Raw genomic sequence first — 17,004 nt, forward strand, 5'->3', positions numbered from 1 at the left:
GTACTTGGGCTCCTCCGTCAGCTCCGTCAGCTCCATGACCTGCAGATTTCCACAGACAGCAGAGAGTGAGTGGGAGAAACATTCTTCAAGCCAGCTGTTTCCGTGGTAGCATGTCTGTGTCCGTACAGGTAAACGGACTCACCTGGCAGACTCGGACAAACTGCTTTTCATTGCCCGCAGCCACAACGATGTGCCCGTCTTTGGTTTTGAAGCCCTGAAAGAAAAACACACAACATGAACACAGCGACGTTTCAGTCTGATAGAAACCTCTGACAGCACGCTCACAACCGCACACGTCTAACCTCTGACAGGCTCTTACATTCACGTCCATACCTCTGCTCAGCTTGTGTATAATCCAAAATGATGAAGCATGAATATTACTGCAGCTAGACTTCCTCCAACATAAATATGAACGTGTTTTCTCTTGTGCGGAAGTTGAACGCGCTCCCCTCCATCTCTTCACAGGTTACTGCATGAGTGATGTGGGCACCGCCTTAAAGCTGATGGGACACCTCTGACTTCACGTCTGCTCAGCTTTTGTTTTTCACAGGTTCAAAGTGAAAAGACGCTGGGACAGCCTGGCTGACTGAGCTGGACTTCAACAACTACATCGATGTGCTTCAGGTCAGGTTTTTTTCACTGCAGTGCAACATGTTTGTGTTGTGCTGCAGATGGCAGAGCACGAGAGAAGAGCAGAAACTCGATACACTAACACACGATCAGAGAAATAAGTTTCAGGACTCCGGTAGAACAATTTCCCAGGACTTTAGGAAGTTCTGAGGCAGCAGACGCTGACTTTGTGCTGCCGACTGTGGGGAATAAAATCATTTTCATTAAGTCGATGCTTCCCAGCAGGTAGATATGAAATTTACTCTGATTAAATAAAAGGTGGTGAGATCATGAAGGATCAGCGTTAATAACCCGAAGCCCACCAGAGGAAACCTCCTCAAAAGGCCAGCCAATGGAGGCCTTCCTCCTCCTCTAATCTCCCCGCTCATCTTCTCCTCCTCTTCCTCGCTCACTGAAGTGCCTGTAATAAAAACTCTTCACCACATGAAAGCAGCAGCAGAGCAGCTGTCATACATCACAGCGCACACACTCGGCGGCGGCCACGTCCCGCTGCGCTGTGTGTGCATTCAGACCACTAACCCCTCAGTCACACTGCTGCTTCGGTTTCATCTCACCCTCCAGGGAATTGTGGGTAATGCAGTCCACATAGGGCTGCGATGGGACATTCACCCACAAAACCTCAAACAGTCCTCAGAGAGGTCGCAGCGGGCGGCTTCTGCCCCCTGCTGGCTGCAGACCTGAAGCTGCTGACCTTCACATATTTACATTTTTTAATTTTTAGGCTCCTCCAGCTGCTAGTTTTAGTTTCACAGGACATTTCCTGATGTTCCACAGTCGCTGCTTTCATCTACTGCACATGTGCCAAACACTGCAGTTCCCCTGATGTCCACCAGAGGCTCCGGCAGCGAGCCAGTCCCCTTAAAACGTTGGAGCAGAAATAAACACGTTTACAGCCTGACACACAAACGGTTTGTTTACTCACCTGTTTAAGTTGTGTAAAGTTTGCATTATTGGGGGCGTAGCCTCTTTGACTGACAGGTAGATGCTACCGCATGTGGTCTCCAAGGCTAATTGGCAAAAAGAAACTGATGGGGTTGCTAGCACCATCCAGCGTGCTGAGTCAACATCACCCAGGTTTGGATTGGTCCGTGTTGAACCAGCACGGTGTGTTCGGTTTATTTCACAGCCCAGTGCATCATGTCTGTGCATCTCTCCAGCCGGGACAGCCGATGTTTGTCTGGGCGCCTTTGACTTTGGTATTTATCGATTATCTGTAAGAAATGGTGCTTTAACATGTCTGTGGGAACTAGAATTTATTAGAAGTTTCTCTCATGTGCAGTCTTGTTTTCATTGTTTGAAGTTTTATCCTAACACAAATGTAAATTCAGAATTAGATTCCACAGTGTGGACACGCTGTAGCTCTGAGTGCAGCTGTAGTCCTGGAAGTCCTGCTTCTCCGACAACTCGTCTGCAGACAGATTATCGTCCGAGTTCAACCTCCGATCCTCTGAAGTCTCCTCTCTGGCACGGCGGATGTCTCTGTTTTTTTGAAATTGAACCATCTCAGAAATCAGATGTGAACTTAAAAAGCGTCGACAGGGGAACGGATGGCTTCTTCAGCTCTAACATCTTCCTCGCAAAGCCGCAACCACAACACCAGTAATTCTGTTGTTCCGACTGTCGTGATCTCCGGAGAACCCGTCGGCTCCGCTTTCATCTCTGGCGGCTTTGGGGGTGGGAGGAGGGTGAGGGAACGCTGCATTGTGGGTAAGCCGGTTCACACGAGGATTAAAACAGTGTCGGACGATAAAGCTGCGGCTGGTTAGAGATGGTGACCACAAGAATCGAGCCGCCAGAGGAAGGAGAAAACATCACGCACTGTGTGTGTGTGTGTGTGTGTGTGTGTGTGTGTGTGTGTGTGTGTGTGTGTGTGTGTGTGTGTGTGTGTGTGTGTGCGCGCGTCCACATGTGAGTCATGACCCTCCATAATAACAGCAACATCTCCCTCAGGCTGAGTCAGTAATGTGAAGCAGACTGAAGGCAGATAGAAAACACGAGTGAATGTGAAGAAGTTCTTTATTTATTCATTTCTACTTATCTGACAGTAATAACAGTTAATGGTTCATTTTATTGAAATGAGTTCCAGGAACCCGAAATGAAGAAAACATCAGAGTTAAGGACTTTTAAAGCTTCAGGTAGCTGAATCGAGCAGGGTCCGAGCGTGGGGTCAGGTTCAGTTACAGCTGAATGTTAAATCTGAGGGTTATCTTCCAGTTTTACAAACCCCAGCCAGGGTTTGAGCCGTCACTGAGGAAGCTTCATGCCAAAGAAATCAGTTTAGACTTTAGAAGAATTTAATGCTCACAAAGACAAACATACAAAGTTGTCTCTGCTTTTCCATGTGTGAAAGACTGCAGAGGGAAGCATCATCAAGAAATCCAAAGACTGTCACCGAGAACAGACCGGGCAGAACCAAGCAAAGATTTCAAAACGAGTGAGTCTAAAGAGCCCAGAACCACTGAAGAGACACTCGTGGATGACTCAGCCGAGTCGGGAATCGCACAGGGATGCACTGAGAGGCTGCAGACCGGGAAATAGTCCACTTCTGCATGTCGCACTGAGGTATGCTGACTCTATGCAGATTCTACAGACTGCAGTGTACTTTGGTCAGATCAGATGAAAGCAGAGCTTCGTGCACAGAGTTTGGAGAAAGGAGACGGGCTATGACCCAAAGGAGCATCCCCACAGTGAAGCACAGTGGTGGCAGTATGTTCTGGTGACAATTCAGTGTCTGGGAATCTCATCGAGGTGGGAGGAATGATGAAGATAGAAGGATGTGTGATCGCTCAGGAGACGACTGCAGGCTGTTACCCAGCAAACAGGACACACCGCTGACCGTTAGCATCAGGGAAGCTAATAAGTTTTTGTGAAATCATTTTGTTTTTGCGTGCAAAGTAAAATAATCTAAGCAAACAAAATAAAACTGGCATGTTTTAGAAACACTTTTAAAAGTAGTCAAACAGCAAAAACAATACAAAGAACTGCAACATGTTAAAGAGACACGAGCCTGATCCAAGTCAACGCATCGTAACTTTAAGACCTACCACAGAGCCAAGTCCGCCAGAGCTTATCTTTATATTTTACATGCTGTGGAGCCATTTTTGGGAGCATTTCAAGTTGCTATACATCAATACAACCATTATAGCCCCAATTTTATTAATATTTATGCTTTAAGTTCATAGAAACTACATAAATTGCAAAACAGTGCAATAAACTACAAAAAAAATTGAAAATCATTTTTGTTTTTATTTGCATATATTTCCAGTTTTATTCCTCAAAACTGTAAATACAAAAAAGTTGCACAAAATAGTTTCTAGCCACAGGAAATTTATTTTGAGTGTCTTCAAAGTTTTATTTTTGAGATACACCAATTTTTATGCCCTGCAGGGAAAACCAAAATAAATATTATAATGCTAATTTGCAAAAAAACAGCGTGTGCATGAAAATAAACTATTTCCAGCAGTGCAGTTTGAGTTCTAAGCATCCCAGAAACTATTCAGGGAAGCTAAAAGTCAAGCATGACTTATAAAAACACCAGTGTAGGCTTATAAGGCCCTGAAAGTAAAAAACTACATTTTCCGTGAAAATGATGTCACTTCCAGTTTCGGGCAGGTCATGGCGGACATGCGATAGTTCGCGCTGGCGTCTATTCCAACGTAGGAGGTGTTATGAACAGCTGATCGGATTGGCAAAGCGTGTTTCTGGAATATTATGTTTATGTTGCTGCAAATACTTTTTACGAAATTTTTGCAAAGCTATAAGTGGAAGGAAACCGTGACCGAGCACAAGCTGATGGCATAAGATGTAAGTACAACTCCTCCGGTTTCATATGCAACTAAAATTATTGCGCTAGCTTACACGGTTGCAGTTGTACAGGGATTTAAAAATAGTTACGCAAAACGGAGCGTGCCCACTCCGACCGGTCTTACAGGTTACAAGCAGGTTAATTATCAGAGATGCTCCGACTGAGTTGATGCTGTTGGAGTATGTAGAACATAGTTTGGGAGCTCGTCCGGGATCTACTTTAACCTCCCTGTAAATCTGCCCATTGCCACGCCCACCTCGTCATTAAGTATTCTTGTCAGCTCAAAGATGATTTTTAAAATTCTCTGAAACAACTTTGTGCTGCCTGACAGCAGTTTTCAGTTCAATATGAAACTCCGTGAAGCAGGAGCGGTTCCAGCTGCTGCTTCTCTTTATTTAGTTTTATATTTTAATCAGGGTTTCCTGCATGGGTTGGTTTGTGTTCAGTCTGCATCTGCTGATTTCCATCCAGCCAAAACCCCGAGCGCTTTGAACCTTGCAGAAACAGATAATTCACATTTAACGACACCACAGAGAAGCCGAGGGAGAAGAGAAACAGCTCTAACTCTGCTCTCTCATGCTTTTATGAACCTTCAAATGTGATCAGGAAAAGAAACTGTCATTTGTTACAGTGACAGCCTGGAGGATGGACACACTCTGTTGATATCAAGAACCAACGCGATGGCCTCGAAGAGACGTTTGTGACCTTTAAAGTGGTTTAAGACAAAAAGTGCAACACGAGCAGAGCCGCCTGTGTGGTTGGTTTGAGGAGAACTGGAAATCACTTCCACCCAGGCGGCAGTGTGACACAAAACGTTTAAGATGACACTAATCACTTCTAATTGTTTGATAATTGTCCATCTGATTTATGGCTCAAAGCTCGTCCTGCTCCGTCCTTCTCTTGACGTCAACTCTCAGGACTTCCTCAGATCTCAAACAGCTCTTCCTCTGACAACGCTCACGCCTGAGACTCGTATATTTGGATGTTAGAAGCTCTGAGAAAACTCTCAGATCCGTAAATCTGCACCAACAAAGCTGGAGGGTGTGGCTGGAGAGAGGGAGGTCAGAGCGCGCGCTGAGACCCTGAAAGTGTAATTCAGCCCATCTTAGTCTGAAGCAGTTTCTGGCGTCAGAGACGTGTGTTCCTCCCGCAGATGCAATAAAGTCTGTTAATAACAAACAAGCTCACAGAGTCTCCTCAAGCCTGGAGGGAAACTGTCAAACACACCAGAACTACAGCTGGCAGAGACGCTCAAAGAGACACCAGAGAAGAAGAGCCACGCAGTCAGCTGGCTCACGGCTCGCCGACCAATGACGCGCTTCGATCATCCGGCTGAGGCGCGTTTTAGAGGCTAAACGCTGTTAAACCGTAACATCGCAGTGACAGAAGAGCGGACACGTCTGTGGTAAACTCTGGTTTGTGACTCTACTGTAGCTACATGTAAGTGCTGCTCTTAACTGTTCCTACAGTAGAGTCTGTCTCCTTTCCCAAAGGTTAAAGGTCAAACCACAACACGGCCCTGAGAACTACAACATGCTTACTATGTAAGATAGAGAAACATGTTTCTGCTGAATCAGCAGGAAATCACACCATAATTACTCCTTTGTTTCCTATGAAACCTGATTCTAGTGCAGCCACCTGTAAGTATAACAATGACACTTAAACTCTGTTTAATTAGAAAGGACTGACTGGCCACATTATAAAGTTCAACCCTTTGTTCTGCTGCCGTCGTCACAGCTGAGATCAGCTCATCATTATTTAATATTCGTGCATCACTTTTCAGTTTTCTTCTGTTTTCCTGACGTCACCGTTTTATTCTTTTATTATCTAACAATGTTGATTCAATGTTATATTTCCTGAGGTTTTTTCTGTCTTTTCTCTGTGTTGCAGGTGTGATATCAATAAAGTTATTGTTAGATAGTGGCCAGTTGAAGGTGTTACCTGGTAAGGTACGATGCTCTCGTGGGCCGTCCCCCAGCGCCTCGCCTCCTTCCCCGCATTCAGGTAGTTAGCAGCAATATGGCTGAGACAGGAAACCTGAGAGAGAGAGAGGCGGCAGTTACACCTGAGCCCGGTCACACGGGCGCTAACAGCTGATCTCTCCTCAGCGTGCACACCGAGCCGCTCGCTGCGTCTGAAGAGCTGCTGCAAATATCAGCAGCGTGATGAAGGCACATCATGGATCACACTTACAAACATGATGATGAAGCTGCAGAGTTTAACACGGTCACCGAGTCTGGAAACATCACGGTTAGTCAGGGTCATGAATTTATAAAACAATTATTGGACCCTGTCAGCTTTATTTCACCAGCAGGTAACGATGAGGTTAAAGCTTCTCCAACGTCTTCACCGACACGCCTGCCTCAGCGAGTCACATGATGCTGTGAGGTGTGCGTGCTGCTCACAGACACCTGAAGGGTTACTTCAATATTTCCCTTCATCAACTTGAATCAAAGAATCTGCACTTCAGCCACATCACGATCACCTGACTCAAACTGCAGCGAGTCGCTGCAGAGACGCTCGTGGACGGTTTCTGTTGTTCTTCTACAAACGAAGCTTCAAGGATGACACCCCCCCTCCCGGGTCAGGGTGCTGACAGGTTTTTATCTTCTTATCAAACTATTCTTCTGCATGACACTGATTTCCTCTGACTCACCACGACTGCTTCAAGCTGAGCTTCAGACTGTTTGACTCTCCTGCGCCTGAAGCTCTGTGGGACCTGCAGGCAGCTCGTAGCGGTTCCATCCCCCGACGCTCACACGCTCCACACGGATTCGGATCAGAGCGCTGTGCGCGCTCATTGTTCGCACTGCGGCCGGCATGCCTGTGGTTGCAGCACTTCAGACAGGAATGCAGTGGGATTTAAGAGGGGGATTGTGGGTATTTTATTTGTAGCAGCCTCAAGACTCGACCGCAAGGATCAGAACCTCACAGCCTTGTTAACCAATCACAGGAGGCGTGCTACAGATTGGTGTATGCAGTCATATTCATCATCATCCTTCATCGTGAGTCCAGACTTCAGGTAACATTTCTGTTCATGGGTTAAATTTAAAGGTTGGAGCTCAGGATGCTGGTTGGTGTTTGTTGGTGGCGTTTATGAATCTTCTTGGCAGGTCGGTGCTGAGGAGCACGGACGCTGCTCCGGTCCCGCATGCTGGACCAAAACTCAGCGAGACACACGTTAACTTTTATCCACATGTCATCCCATCATCTGTCCCTTTCTGTCCAAACACGACCCCGCTGAGCTGCCCAGCGCTTTCAGGCCGAAGCAGCTGTTTCTGCGTGTTTGTTTCTAAACTGCAGACTGAGACTCTCTGCAGGATCATAAAGTCCTGAAACGAGCTGAACTCGGTCGTATCGCAGTGCCTTTCCCAGCCAGAGAGGTGAAAAATGAGAATGCAGAAAACATAAAACATGCCTTTAAAAGCAACACTGTCAGACAAGCAGCGCAACCTGACACTGCAAATCAAACGCACCCCGGGAGGTGCCGGGTCCAAGCGGGACGCGGGTCCCGTCCGTCTCCGAGTCCGGGTGGTTGCAGGATTAAGAATCGCTCGCTTCATTTAAACAGTCAGAGAAACACTGACGCGTCTGTTTAAACTGATCAGGATAAATCACAGGCTTGTTCCAATGCCTCCACCTTCCTGCTCCACACACAGCTGCAGCGACTGCTTATCTGCACCGTCACAAACACTCCATCGATCAGCCAGCCTCAGCGCTTTCATTTACCAGCTGACCCTGAACACAGCGCCGTACCTGCTGCAGGTAAGAGCGTCTGCTCAGCTGATGTGTCCTGAGGCTCTGACTGAGCTTGTGTGTCACCTGAGTGGGTTTCAGCTGCCAGCTGAGCGTCACAGCGCCCCCACCTGTACATCACTTCCTCTCAGCACCTGGAGTACCCGCTGGTCTGCTGGCGTCTCTTACACTGCATTCACCTGTGGAGAATACTGAGAGCTGATTGGCTCATCGTCAGGTGGTTTTACCTGTGATGACAGCAGGTTGCAGTCGATGTGAACTCCTCTGCCCGTCTTCTGCCGTTGCAGCAGGGCGGCCATGACAGCTCCGTGTGCGTACAGCCCCGTCGCCAAGTCCGTCATGGCGACTCCCGGACGCACCGGGTCGCCGCCCTGCCAGCAGAAACAGAGGATTATGGGAGATGATCCAGAAAGCTGACGTGCTGTGAACGCGTCAGAGTCAGTACTTCCTGTCAGTGCTGAGATTTACAAGGACTTATTCCAGATTAATCCTGTGCAAAAGTCTTGAGCCACCCCTCGTTTCATATACTAAGGAAATCTGTCTCATTATTATGTATGAAAGTACAAACACAGGAAATAAGGAACGCTGAGTTTGCACAACAACAAGCCTGAAGCTGAACATTTGGTGTGAGCATGTTTGTTTCTATCTGTGCCTCTTTCTGTAGGACAGGGCTGTCAGAGGTCTGCAGGCCTCACTCTGCTAAAGAGGATCAAGTGATGTGTGGGAGTAAAGAGCCTAAAGGTCACATTTAAACCTGGTGTCTGTTCTGTGCACAACACTGGTCGTCCCTCGAGGAAAATGCTCGGGTACAAGGACTGGACTGAAGGTGAGACATGAAGCAGCCAATGTTTACAGAAGAACTGAAAGAGCTTCAGGAAGCTGGAGCCACTCAAACAATACAAGAAGTTCTGGCTGCTTGGAAGGAAAACAGAGAAACGAGGGGTGAGTCGAACTGTGAGGACATAAAGTTTCATTCAGTAACTAGTAAATCAAAGAAACTCTAAACTGCTTCAACATTCTTCATCTGTTCATGACCGTAAGTTTCATGTGCCTGGCTTTTATTTTGAAATAAAATATCTGCATCCTGAAGACTGTTTCACAGTGTTTACATTCTCAGCTACGATGACGAGCCAAGAAAATGTTTAACATTTTAATTTGAAGTTCACTTTCTGCACTTCCTGCGTGCTGATATTTCTACAGCCGCGTCGCAAAGTTCTGTAAAGTGAAGCCAGACATCAGGTCAGAGTCTGACAGTAACATCACAAGTGTTTCATTTGTAAAGACATGGAAACCTGTTCATGCTCAGCAGGATCAGGACGTTACTGAGCATGTGCGGTCTGAGTCTGACCTCGGGCCCGGTGACGTGCATCATCCCTGACACTGCCGAGGCGATGGAGTCGTACCCTGGACTCTGAGCGTGAGGACCGGTCTGTCCGTAGCCTGAGCGCACACACACACACACACACACACACACACACACACACACACACACACACATTACTGCCTCGGTGCCAGTGGTCTGGTTTCTCTCTGACCTGAGTGAAAACACAGCAGGGAATCAAACCATCGGCCTCTCGGCGTCTCCTCTTACAGGAAAACCACATTCCAGCTGATGTTGAGTCTGCAGCTGTGACTAAACAACAAGACGGATTTCCTAAACAGTCCGAGCTCAAAGCTCGCTTTATATCAGGAAACAAAGAAAAATCCCACAAAGACTTTGAAAATGATAAGCAGCCACAGACAGCCTGAGAAACAGCCGTGACCTCCGAGGCTCGCTGAGCGAACATCTGCAGGAGAACGATGTCAGTGCGCGGCTCCGTGCACGTCGTACGTGCACATCTAAACATCTGTCCTTGTCGTCTCTGGTGGGGTCGAGCTTTTCATTCGATCACACCTGAAACCAGCGACTCGGACCGTGAACTCATCAGGAGTGTCTGCTGACCTCAGATCAGCTGAGCAGTAAACTCTGTTCCCCATAAATGTCTGTACAGTCAGGCTTTGCTCTACGAGTCGCCCCCTGCTGGACATTAAAGAACATGCAGGTTTTATGTCCATGTTTTGTGAAGCGCCTGTTTAAATGTCAACGAGCTGATGAACACATGGAAGATCCACACTCTGTGGACCGGTTCTTCCTGTGGAAGTGACACCAGAACTTAAACCTGCTGCTGCTCTTTGCTCTGCGGGACAAACGTCCAGGACGTCGCTCCGAAAGCTCAGGATGAAACCAGGCCATAAATCTGCCCACTGCATCCAGCTGCTGCAGCTTAATGAGGCCTCCTGGGTAATGTAGTTCATTTCTCCTCAATAAAGGACGGGAGGGGCTGGAGCAGTGAGAGCGACACGGAGAGGAATGAGGGCAAAGGACACAAACAGGAAATGGAAAGAAAACAGAAGAAAGGAGGCGGAGCAGAGAGAATGAAACTCCTTCATCGTTTATGTCGCTCGTTTATTCTCAACACATTTTCCATCAGCTCTCCTGACGGACGGGTTTTAACGGCACTCTGCCCAAATCCTCGCTCCACCCTGCAGGGTCACAGCTCTTTACTCCACCCGAGGAGTGGAGTGAACCTTATTAGTGCTCGTGTGGAGAGGAAGAGTCACCCTGTGGAAGAGTGACACACAGATTCCTGTTTGCAGACATCCATGAACTTCCTCTGAGCAGCTCCACCCTCCCCCCTCTGCACGTGCTCAGACTACCTCCACCTCTCTGACTCTGAGCTGTCCTTCTGTCACACTCGTCTCCACCCTGCCTGCTCTCTGTGGCTGGTTGACCGCAGGTATTTAAACTCCTCCACCTTCACCACCTCTGCTCTGTCTTGCTTCTCTTCTCTGCAGAGCACACCTCCACCTCTCCTGTGCTGTAACATCACAGCCTGCAGACAGGAAGCAGAGCGCTCCGGCAGGAAGTCTGTTCATACTGTGGAGTCTGACCCCATCTAGTGGCTCAGAGGGAGAACTGCAGGAGGTGGAGGTGTGTTTCCACAGCTCCTAAATCCATCAATACTGGACGTTCCACAGTCCTTGAATCATGTGACTTGAGTGGGTGGAGCCTATCAGCTCCATTTTTCCACTCCTTTAAAGGTTCCTCAGACACACCTGGAAACACGGGGGTGGGGCCTGTTGAAAACTGTTACCTGTTATGGAGCAGTAGACGAGCCGAGGGTTGAGTCCGCTCAGCTGCTCGTATCCCAAACCCATCTGACGGAGTTTCCCCGGCACGTAGTTTTCCAGCAGCACGTCACACACTCCTGTGAGCTGACACACAACCAGAGAGTGGAACAGGCTGAGGCAGAAACAGAGACCTGGTCACTGTGTCGTACCTGCTGGACGATCTGTGCTCCTCTGGGATGTTTCAGGTCCACGGCGATGCTCTGAAATCACAGTTCATCCCAAATTATCCCAAACACGGATGAAGCATCGGCGTCAGGTGAGCGAGGGAGGCTGACGTTTGACATGTTTGCTCTGTTTACAGCTGAACACCTTCCAGTTTGCAGACTGAACCCTGTCAGAGTCCTGCTGATGCTTAAACTGTTTCTAATGAATGTGTTTGTGCCGACTCGGCGCTCACACACCAACCTTCTTGTTCCGGTTCACGCTGAGGAAGTAGGCGCTCTCTGACGCCACAAACGGAGGACCCCAGGCTCTGGTGTCGTCACCTGCACCTGTTTGACAAAACGCACAAACACTATCCCACAATGCTTTGCTCACAGCGGGGCAGGAATGAGGCCCAGCGCTCACCTGGTCTCTCCACTTTGATGACCTGGGCTCCGAGGTCTCCGAGGATCATGGAGGCGAAGGGCCCGGCCAGAACTCTGCAAACATGAACATCCACGTTAGTGCTGAGCCTCCACACTGCCAACAACTCAGAGTGTTACTGCAGCGCTCACACTCACCTGGTCAGGTCCAGGACTCTGACGCCCTCTAGTGGCCGAAGGGTTTCACCTGAAATTCAGACGAGAATCCCAAAGAGGAGGAGAGTCAGCTTTGGTGTTCCTGACAGGTAGACAGTGTTCCTGCTTCAGATGAGAACAGCTGAAACTCTGTTTGAGCTTTGTTAAATATCTGTGGGCCAGAGGCGGCACACCTGCGGGCCGGACTCACTCTGAGTGTGAAGTGAAAGCACAGATCAGCCTGACAGCAGCTGGGTTCTCAGACCCAGCAGCAGAAGTATAAAGCAGGAGGAGCAGACCCCTCTGCATCCTGCACATCTTCTCTGGTTCGTGTTCAGAGCTGCTTTAATTCCTCATGTCACAGACGCAACAGGGTGAAAGCATTCCTTAGATTTTAGTCCACGTTAACATGACATCACCATGACATCATTATCCTCCACATCCCAAAGCTGAGGTCAGCAGCAGCACTGACGCTCAGGTGGTGCTGACAGACCTCCACAGCATCACAGCAGCAGGCTGAGCTCTGACACAGGCAGGACGGATCCAGGCTTTAAACTCTGAGCCGAGCACAGCAGGAAACCTTTCTCCATCTTCTGCTGTCTGTTTGTGAGTCTGTGTGAGCTGCAGCCTCAGCTTCCTGTTCGTACTCACAGGAGTGACACTCCTCTGACCTCAGCAGGTCACTTCCTGCCAGACCTGCTGCTTGCTGGATGTGAGCTCAGGGATGTCTGTGTGGAGATCTCAGCTGAGCAGCAGTTCCTGAATCACTCAAAGTTCCCTAAATCTGCTCTTCATCATGATGCACCGAAATGCTGCCTTGCGATAGGCTGATTAGTGTGCACCTAAAGTTAGGGTTGCCAACCGTCCCTTAAAAAACGGAATCGTCCCGTATTTAGAAACACAAGTACACGTCCCGTATTGAGCTAATAAGGGACGCACTTTGTCCCGTAATACAGTGAGAATCAAAAGTAGTCTATAAATGTTAATGGAATTAACGCTTTGTTTGAAAACATCATTCCCAGCCCCTCTCCTGCTTTGTGACCAATGAGCTGACAGCACACTTATGACAATTCAGATTACCGCTCATCTCATTGGTCGAGGAAAGGTCGCTTACAGAGAAAATACCGGAAGACAACAGATGACCACAACAAGAAGCATGGCCAACAGGGAAACAAACGCCGACACTGCGGTGCAAGTCTCGGACGACGGTAAACCTAAAGCTGGGCAGACACTGTGCGATTTTTTCAGTCACGTTATTCAGCTCCTGCTCAAACTGCACGATTGACTCGCAGGGATTAGAAGTTTGCAGGTCACGATGCAGGTCTCACACTATACGGCCCGATGCTCTGATGCGACCTGAGTGCTCACACTGTGCCTCCATAACATGAAGGTTATAACAGAAAATCTGTCGCTCGCTCTCCCTCTCTGTCTTTCACTCACACAGACACACCACCACCATCAACTTTGCTAAATTGCTAATGAAAAACATGATCAGGCAGCTGTGATTGAGCAGCAGTGTAAATCCAACTATTTTCACGGTTGTTGTGGTCGTGATAATTTTGTGATACCACATCGAAAAGGCTCGGATGAGCTTTCCAAAGTTCTACAAGTAGTGCCTCCATCGCTTGTGTCCAGATCACACGCTGCACAGCTGCTCCGTCTTTTTCACCGATGTTTACGTGTTCGCGCGTGAGCAGTGTGAGCGGCTGTGGTGACACCCTCACGAGCGATTGATGATCGGCAGCTGGTCGTGAGGTGTTAATCGCTTCTCGTTACCCCACGTATACTACACGATGCACGATGAAGGCCAAAATCGGGCCGATCACCAAATCAGTCGCACGACTCATAAATCGTCTCAAAATGGACCAAAAATCGCACAGTGTGAGCCCAGCATTAGAGCAGCAATGTTTGTTCCCCTCAGAGAAAGAAAAAAAGGAGGAATGGGAAAAGGAAAACACCTGGCTGGGAAAGTGCACGATAACACCTATAAAGCGCACTGCACTGTGTCCCGGCGCACTTTTTCCATAGGCATGCTTCTAGTGGTGGGCACATGAAGAACATGAGGGGCGTGAAAGCTCGGGGAACCCTTAACCAATTTGTTGTCCACCAGGCCACGGCAGAAGCAGATATGGTATGTAAACACTGGTTTGTTGTTTAAACCCTCTGGTTAAGGTTAATATGGGCATGTGCAGTGAATATCAGCGCTATGTGGCCAGAAGTGTGATAATTTATTTTGTGTAATAAACAACTGCAAGGATAGATGATTACAACAAATAGATGACTAATACATAAAAGTAATACATAGATGAATAATGATGATGAGTTAAGATGCGTAATCATGGGAACAAGTGGGTTTACAAACAGGAGCAGCTGATTAGCATCAGAAAAGCTGAAATAATACCTCAACTGAAGCCAATTGTACTAAATGCACTAAATGTGCACAGTTACAAGAATATTTTTGTTCTATTGTTTTCTATTAATTTATATAATTTTAAGTTAAGCAGGACAGAGTTCTTTTAAAGAAAGATTTACTTATATTCTCAAAAGTTAAGCATGACAGGCTTCTGTTTAAGAAGGAGACCTGTTTTACTGTGTTAATGTTGTCATTTTGAGCTAAAAATAAATGGCTAAATGATCATTTGTTTCCCATACGGTCATATCACAAAGAATATGCATCTGCTTAAATCAAATTCAAGTCAAATGGTTAAAAAATAATTTCACACACAAAAAAAAAGAGCTACCACACCGGGAAGGGTGAAGACAACTGGGTCGCCCGGCCCTGGCCACGAGGTGTCCCTTATTTATCTTTCAGGGACTTGGCAACCCTACCTAAAGTGTACCTAATAAAGTGGCTCGTTAGTGTATTAAAAGCATAATTACGTTATTGTAAATGATTGCACACCCTAATTATATTTGGACCGTTTAAAACGTTCTGTGTGTTTATTATTCCAACGTTCCCGCTTTTCCAGCCCGCTGACTGGGAGGTCTGTTTGTTGGACTCAGCGGAAGTGGAGCTGCTCTGCGACAGCTTCACACACCTGAGCAGACTTTGACCAACAGCAGGTCAAAGTTCAGAAGTCCTTTCAGTGTAACACGCTTCAGAACATGCAGGCTCATTTACCTGTGTGCACGCCTGCAAGGTTTGATCATGTGAGCAGCTGTTTGTTACCGATGAGCCGATCGGTCCTGTCACCGGATACCTGGACTGTTCGGCTAATATTAGCCGGCTAGCTTTAGCAGCAGGGCCGTACCTGTCCGCGTGCTGGACTCCCACCGCCCGCCCCCCGGGCATCTTAGCGGCTGCAGCGGTGACGCGATACCAGCCGGACAGCGAGCCCCGAGACGGCGCTTCAGCACCCCGACACACGCAGACATCGTCCACCTGTTAGCATCAAGCTACACGAACGATGCTTCCGGCCTGAGCCTTTCAAAGTAAAACTCAGCCCAGACGCAGTCTTATGTATGTCGGCTGTTAGGACTCGTTTCAGAGCCGTTTGTGGATGTTTGGCTTTGAAAGGCCCCTAATATTGTGACGTGGAATATCAATGGTTGTAGTACACCAATTAAAAGGAAAAAAAGTCCTAAGCTATCTTAAGTCCCGTAGTGCAGATATAGCATTTTTACAAGAAACGCATTTTGAAAATGGAACAGAAGCCCTGAAAATGAAACGAGATTGGGTTGGGAAGGTGTTTCATAACTCTGTATCTAGGAAAAGCCGTGGAGCTATAATACTTATTAATAAGAAAATCAACTTTGTACCATTGCGAGAGTTTAAAGATACTGAAGGACGAGTAATATGTCTCCAAGTACTTATAAATGGTGCGAAAGTAATACTATGTAACATATATGCCCCAAATAGGGAAGACCCCAACTTTGTTGCCAAAATAATTAAGATATTAGGTGATTTTGAGGGCCAGATTGTGCTGGGAGGAGATTTTAATCAGGTTCCGGATCAGTATTTGGATAGGAGTGGTGCAAATCTAGGCCCTAGTACAAAAAATAAATCTGCAGCAGCTATCTTTAAAGAGGAAGCCGGGTTGGTTGATATCTGGAGACTAGTACTTCCTTTAGAAAGGGAATATAAGTTTTACTCACATTCTCATAAAAGTTATTCCCGAATTGATTATTTTTAAATATCTAGTTTGAGCGCTGATCTGGTAACTGTGATATAGGTATGATCATATTATCAGATCATGCCCCAGTAGAACTAAATATAGACTTACAGGTCGAGAAATATAATCGGGGCAGGTGGAAACTAAACCCAAGTCTTTTACGGGATGAACAATTCGTGGCAGCATTAAAAGATGATATTAACTTTTTTTGGGATGTAAATATTGGGACCACAGAAAGATTGGCTACTGTATGGGACACCCTAAAGGCCTTTATTAGAGGCAAATGTCTGGGATATAGTTCAAAGAAGGCAAAAGAAAGTAAACAAAAAATACAGACTTTGGTAAAACAGATAAGTCATTTGGAAAAATAATCAGCAGAAAATTATGTAGAGAGTAACTTCAGAAAAATATGCCAATTGAAGTTTAATCTTCATGAAATTTATAATAAGAAAGCAGAGTATGCATTGTTCAGGCTTAAAACAAATTTCTATGAGAATGGAAATTATCAGCTTTCAATTTCAATGTGTTAGAAAAATGGACAGAATACTTAGGAATAACACTTAATCCGAATGTCGATGAGATTATGAATGATAATGTAGGAAAACTACTAACTAGGATTAAAACTAATTTGGAGAAATGGAGCAAGCTGAACTTGACATTATGGGGCAAAGTAAATACGATAAAGATGGCAGTAGCTCCTCTGATCAATTATTTCATTGGAATGATACCAATTTGTATTTCACCTCAATTTTTCTCAAGATATGATAATATGATAAAACACTTTCTTTGGGATGGTGGTAGACCGCGGATT

General features: G+C 46.8%; 1 protein-coding gene across 3 annotated transcripts in view; it reads right to left on the reverse strand.

The window, feature by feature from the left end:
• The window catches only part of sugct (succinyl-CoA:glutarate-CoA transferase), a 73,514-nt gene extending 57,994 nt beyond the window's left edge, over nt 1-15,520 (reverse strand). The window contains exons 1-11 of one of the 3 annotated variants that reach the window (XM_076888660.1): nt 15,333-15,520; nt 12,085-12,133; nt 11,930-12,003; nt 11,768-11,853; nt 11,512-11,562; nt 11,326-11,446; nt 9,540-9,631; nt 8,419-8,562; nt 6,377-6,472; nt 143-214; nt 1-39 (exon numbers count right to left, since the gene is read on the reverse strand). The exon at nt 1-39 is cut by the window's left edge and continues 59 nt beyond it. In XM_076888660.1, the coding sequence (XP_076744775.1) occupies nt 1-39; nt 143-214; nt 6,377-6,472; nt 8,419-8,562; nt 9,540-9,631; nt 11,326-11,446; nt 11,512-11,562; nt 11,768-11,853; nt 11,930-12,003; nt 12,085-12,133; nt 15,333-15,456 (948 nt within the window). In that variant the 5' untranslated portion in view covers nt 15,457-15,520. Of the gene's footprint in view, nt 40-142; nt 215-6,376; nt 6,473-8,418; nt 8,563-9,539; nt 9,632-11,325; nt 11,447-11,511; nt 11,563-11,767; nt 11,854-11,929; nt 12,004-12,084; nt 12,134-15,202; nt 15,313-15,332 lie in introns of those variants that run through there. The other 2 variants (XM_076888659.1, XM_076888662.1) reach the window with 2 other exon arrangements.
• Nucleotides 15,521-17,004: the final 1,484 nt, after the last annotated feature.

Source organism: Maylandia zebra, linkage group LG9 (assembly GCF_041146795.1).
Source record: "Maylandia zebra isolate NMK-2024a linkage group LG9, Mzebra_GT3a, whole genome shotgun sequence".
Lineage (NCBI taxonomy): Eukaryota > Metazoa > Chordata > Actinopteri > Cichliformes > Cichlidae > Maylandia > Maylandia zebra.